This window comes from Schistocerca cancellata, chromosome 5 (assembly GCF_023864275.1).
Source record: "Schistocerca cancellata isolate TAMUIC-IGC-003103 chromosome 5, iqSchCanc2.1, whole genome shotgun sequence".
Taxonomy (NCBI): Eukaryota; Metazoa; Arthropoda; class Insecta; order Orthoptera; family Acrididae; genus Schistocerca; species Schistocerca cancellata.
Window position 1 is genome coordinate 533,114,681 of NC_064630.1, and position 6,000 is coordinate 533,120,680.

The following is a 6,000-nucleotide window of genomic DNA, read 5'->3' on the forward strand; positions in this document are numbered from 1 at the left end:
CAAACGGATATTCCACTAGGTTGGCTTCTGTTGGTCTTTCCATTCTTTGTGTCAGTACTTTGCAGCCATGACTTTTGGTTAAGAACTGGGATTGTTATATTCTTGGTGAGGTCTGAGGGCATTTCACCTGCCTCATAAATTTTGAATACTAGCTAAAATAGTTGTCTTTTATGTGGTTCTCCCAAGGATCCCAAGAATTATGGGGGAATGTCATCTACTCCAGGAGCTTTATTTAATTTCCCAGGTTTCTGCAGTTTCTTCACTTTTACTCTGCAGTTCATATCCAATAACAGGTGTACAACTTTGCTTCCACCGTTTGCCAATAGATGGCGACAACGGTAAAAAAAACGGATCATATAGACATCAGGCAGTTAGCTTGGACCTCTGTCAACATAACCTCATTCAAACATTAGTTGATTTGTGTCTGCATCATAAAGTTGTTCTTGATAGAAAATGTCAGTTTATGAGCCTAATTCTTGTCATTTGTGGGAGGTGTTACTGTTTTGTTTCAATATGAAGAAAACAGTGGCTGAGTCTCATCGAATGCTCTCAAGTACATATGGTAGTGAAAGAACGTGTCATGAGTGGTTTCAACACTTGAAGAATGGTGATTTTAACATTGCACACTGGCATAGTGGTGGAAGATTGACACATTGCTGAATAAAGACTCGCATCAAACTCAAGAAGAATTGGCACAATTAGTGGGAGTGACACAGCAAGCCATTTCAGAATGTCTCAAGGCTATGGGCATTATTCAGAAAGAAGGAACTTGGGTCCCGCGTGAACTGAAACCAAGAGATGTTGAAAGGCATTTCTGTGTTTGTCAACAGTTGCTTCAGAGGCAAAAACGGAAGGGATTTCTATGTTGCATTGTGACAGGGGACGAAAAATGGGTTCATTATGATAACCCTAAATGCAAAAAATCATATCCTGGCCACGCTTCCACGTCAACGGCCAAACTGAATATTCACGGCTCCAAGATCATGCTCTGCATTTGGTGGGACCAGCTCGGCATCGTGTGCTATGAGGTGTTAAAACCAAGTGAAACAATCAAAGGTGCTCATTATCAAACACAATTAATGCATTTGAGCCGAGCATTAAAAGACAAACGGCCGCAATGCAGCAAGAGGCACGATAAAGTGATTTTGGTGCACGACGACACTTGACCCCACATTGCAAAAGAGGTCAAAACGTTAAAATGGGAAGTCCTACACCATCCGCCATATTCTCCAGACATTGCTCCCTCTGAGTATCACCTCTTTAGATCAATGGTGCATGGCCTGGCTGACCAACACTTCCGCTCTCATGAAGAAGTCACAGTTTGGTTCAATTCGTGGATCGCTTCAAAAGATGATTTTTTCGACGTGGGATTCATACAATGCCCAAAAGATGGGAGATAGTAGTGGCCAGCGATGTAAAATACTTTGAATGATGCATATGTAACCAATTTGTTTCATTAAGGCCTCAAATGTTGGGGAAAAAATGGCGGAATTAAAGTTGTACACCTTGTAAATAATGGACAGTCTACATCTGCCCCTGGCAACATACAGTGTTGTGTCAAATTCTTCTTCCTGTATCACATCTCCTATCTCATTTTCATTTACTTCTCGTTCTCTTTCCATAAAATTGTTTAAAGTTTCTCTCCTCTGTACAGCTCTTCTATATATCTGTTCCATCTTCAGGCTTCCTTTATTTGCATAGCCTTGGTTTACCAAGTAAGCTCTTGATATTCATACTGCTGCTTTTTCTGTCTCCGAAGGTTTCTTTAATCTTGATATAGGCAACACCTAGTTATACATGCTTCTACAGCTTTGCATTTCTCTTACAACCATTCCTGATTTCTCATTTTTCTCTTCCTGCCACTCTCATTTTTAGATGAATGTATGTCCTTTTGCTTACATGATTCGCTGCAGTTTTATATTTTCTTCTTTCATCATTAAATTCAAAATTTTGTGTGCACTCAATGATTTTTACTGGGCCTTCTTCCTTTTCCTATTTGATCGTCTGCTGGCTTCATTGTTTCATCTCTCTAAAATTTCCTTTTGTCTTCTGTTGTATTCCATTTCCTTTTCCGGTAGGTCGTTGCCTAATGCTCCCTTTGAAACTCACAACCACCACTGGTTTTTTCCAATTTATCCAGGCCCCACCCCCTTAATTTCCCCACCTTTCTACAGTTTCTTCACTTTTAATCTGCTGTTCCTATCTGCCCCTAGTAATATACAGTTTAAAATCTGGGTTTGAAGTCTCGGTTGTACAATTACATAATCAAAGCTGTTTTAATAGTGCCCCATAATGCAGTGGTGCTCTTGGGCAGTGCCATTCTAAACCAAAGCCTACAATTACATTTTTTGTAAATATTGAGTGGGGCCACTTCACACCCACACTTGCATGGTGACCATTCAGAAAGATCTGTTACCTCCTCTTCAGTTAGTATCGAAAAAGAATACCACTGAAAATACAGCACTTTATTTTTGCCTGGTTTGTTTATCATTTTTAACTTTCAGAGAAGTGTCACAAGTGGGGAATTTTGAGTAGAACCTACACATTCCTCTTGTTGCCATGTTAAAATTTGCTTCTTTTGCCAAAATGCTGCAGAGTTTACACGGTCTCACCTTACTATCATTTTGTGGAGACGCAATTGTGAGAGAATTCTGAAAAAATGGTTTATTAAGTGAGGAAATAAGGAAAAGTAAGGTCAGCATCTTATGAAAAAGCACATCCTCGGTACAAAATAAGCATTTAATGACATCACTTATGTTGCTCCAAGACCCATAGCATTTCTTGTTTCACCAGCTATTTTCAGGCCTTAAAAATTAATTCTTTCATCGGAGAAATCTGAAGTTAGTGGAATAATGAGGTAGATAATGCAGTTTTGCATAATAATCATACAGCAAAATGCTCTCCTCTTTGTGTGCGATTATTTGCCAAAATCTCATTTCAGTACCTCAAACTGTTCATGTAATATGAGGAATGGTATGGTTATTTCACTCTGGCTTTATTGCTGGAACGGAGCAATCACAAATGAGTGCACTACATAGATAAATTTTCTCGAGAGCGGTGAAACCTTCACCCAAATCTAAAGAAAAATTCAGTATGTTAACTCAGTTTCATACACACCAACATATTATGTGAAATGCCCCAAATGCAGAGAATCATAGTGACCACTATTTTTCACTGCAAACTTTTTCGAATTTTGCATAGTTTCTTACTGCCATATAAGTATCACAATAACTATGACCATTAATAGAATGATGGGCACATCATTGTAAACCTGACATTCAAGCTACAAGTGAAACAAAAATGAAATTTTTTTTTTACCGAGTAGTTTCTGTAAAATCATTTGTGAAAGATTGCAGGGCAAGCACGTTGATTCTCTTATTGCCATCCAGCCAAAAGATGGAAAACACTTGTCAGCCTCCTCTTACGAACAGAAGAATGAGCTCGGCCCGAGGTTCGGATGAAAACTGGTCACTGTGGATTGGCCACTGTATCCTGCACGACCTATATGACCTGCTTTACCCACGACTGTGCCTTTGTGATCACTCCATTTCATGCCCCCTACAAACTGTTACACCCGTGTATTAGTATAAGTTTACCGATTCCAGCTGTGACTCTTTGATACTGTAGTCCCACGGTACCAATCTTTTTTTGTGAAGCGCACAGTTTTACATTTATGAACATTTAAAGCAAGTTAGAAATCCCTACATCTCTTTGAAATTGTATCATATATTCAACAGATTTTATGAATTGGCATCATTATTGAGACTGAAATTAGATTTTAGTATGATAGTGTGATTGCTTACAGCTATAATAGTGATATGTTTATAATGTCTACAGGAAGTATAATCAGATGCATGAGGCGCCTTGAGGAAATTCTTCGGCAGCTGTGTCAAGCGGCAAAGAATATCGGTAATACTGATTTAGAAAACAAGTTTAGTGAGGGTATCAAGTTAATGAAAAGAGATATAGTATTTGCTGCTAGCTTATATCTGTAACCAGGAATGACTTCTATGTGAATATTTTAGAAGTGTACAGTGACAAGAACATATTTTTGTATATTTTGTTGATACGAAAATTAACATGTGTGAAATACATGCAAATATATTTGAAGAGACTGTGACTTATTTGCTGAAAATATTATGGGAGACATGTTGTGATTTGCATTTTATTATATATTTTAGCTTTTGTAAGAGCGAAAGTAATGTTTCCTGGAGCTGGGTGATTTTGTGTAAAAAAATTTAGTGACTTTACAGCAGAAATATTCTCTTTTCTGTAACTGACAAAAGTGATTAGACCAGGAGGCTGTGCTGGCTGAGAAATGGAATGAACTAAGCTAACAGGAAAACACACCTCTAGCCTGTGGAAATAAATTTTTTTCAGCACACAATTGAAAGAGATCAGAACAAAGTTATTTATTGGCAACATAACAAATAATTCAGAGCAGAACTTTGTCAGCTATTTGTGACAAGACTGTGAGATGTTGATAATAATATTAAAAACTGACTGGTTATGTTTTGTCAAAGAACAAGTATTTGTAGTATAAAAATGCTTAGAGATAGTTGTGGTAACCCAAACCTAGCAAAAAGTGGGAGGGTTATCGAATGCAGAGCAAAGAATATTAAAAGTCAGATGCAAAAAGAAAAAAAAAAAATTCTGTCATAATGCAGAAGTAAAGAATTACCATTGCATGATATATATAGAAATCAGTGATAGGTAACTACGTTACATCAGTAACATATGTTATGGATGACATCTTAAGATCTGTTTTTTCCTTCTTTGTTGCCTAATTCTATACAATTATGTAGTTTCTTAAACAGGTTTCTTCTCTGTTCATCATTATCTTGCTCTCCTACACTCTCATATCTTGTTATGATTGATAGTGTTCTCTGGAGTCTCTGTCCATGTTCTCCCTTTTATTTATAATGTTTTCAGTTTTCATATGATGTGGCATAGGTACTGCTGGTAATGATCAGAACTACCTCCCGTGGAGTGGGTTACGCCATATATAGTATCCTGTTTTACAAAAAAATTGTCGCCTCACTTCTCCAATTATCCATTATACAAGTGCAATTAAATATATATATATCTGGAAACTGAAGAATATTTTTTTATCTGTCTTCCTGTTGGCTTGTCTTTTCTCCACAGTCATGTACAGTAAATTTAATATTTTGTTCGGTTTTTATATTTAGACTTAAATGGCAGATTTTATTTGATAATGGAAAATGTTAATGACATACAATGATCTGTCTTTAAATTGAGCAATCCCATCATTATTTTGACTTAAATGTATATGATAAACTTTTTTAAATATTTGATTTGTTTTTGGATTATATACAATTAACACAATGACAATTTCAATTTAGTTTGTTGCTTTTCAACAAACACAAAATTTCATTCAATGAATGAGAAAATAAAAGATTTTACAGATAATTACCATTGTGCTTTTTTTTTTTTTTAAATCTCACATTTCCTTCAGCATCTATCTGGTTGGAGAGTGGAGGTATTCTGGTTTGTAGATTGTATTTTTTCAACTGTTAGAAGCAGCTGGGGCAGTGGTTAGCACACTAGACCCACATTTGGGAAAAGGATGATTCAAACCCATACCTCTCCTTCCTGAGTAAGTTTTCCAAAGTTCCCTTACATCATTAAGGCAAATAAGAACAACATTTCTATGAAGTGCATTTCCTTCCCCTCTTTCTTCAATCCAATGTTGCCCTCTGTCACAAATGACCTCATCAGCAGTTGCACATTAAACCTTAACCTTCCTTTATTTTTATATCGATAGAAACCCAATGCAACATTTATTGACGTTACATTTGTTATTAGTGGCTACAGAAAGTGTCCCAAGAAAGCTGTATAAACTATGAATCAACTATGTCTTCAAAACACTATAGTATGTCTCCTTCAAACAGCTTTGTAGTACGGCATTGTAGGCATACCAGCTGCCTTGAGTACTAAAAATATTGCTCACTTAAGACTGCTTGGTGCGTTTGAGAGAGA

General features: G+C 36.7%; 1 protein-coding gene across 1 annotated transcript in view; it reads left to right on the forward strand.

The window, feature by feature from the left end:
- The window catches only part of LOC126187470 (exosome RNA helicase MTR4), a 117,023-nt gene extending 111,657 nt beyond the window's left edge, over nucleotides 1–5,366 (forward strand). The window contains exon 16 of the mRNA XM_049928568.1: nucleotides 3,838–5,366. Coding sequence (XP_049784525.1) covers nucleotides 3,838–3,995 — 158 coding nt within the window. The 3' untranslated portion in view covers nucleotides 3,996–5,366. The remainder of the gene's footprint in view (nucleotides 1–3,837) is intronic.
- The last annotated feature ends 634 nt before the right edge of the window (nucleotides 5,367–6,000 follow it).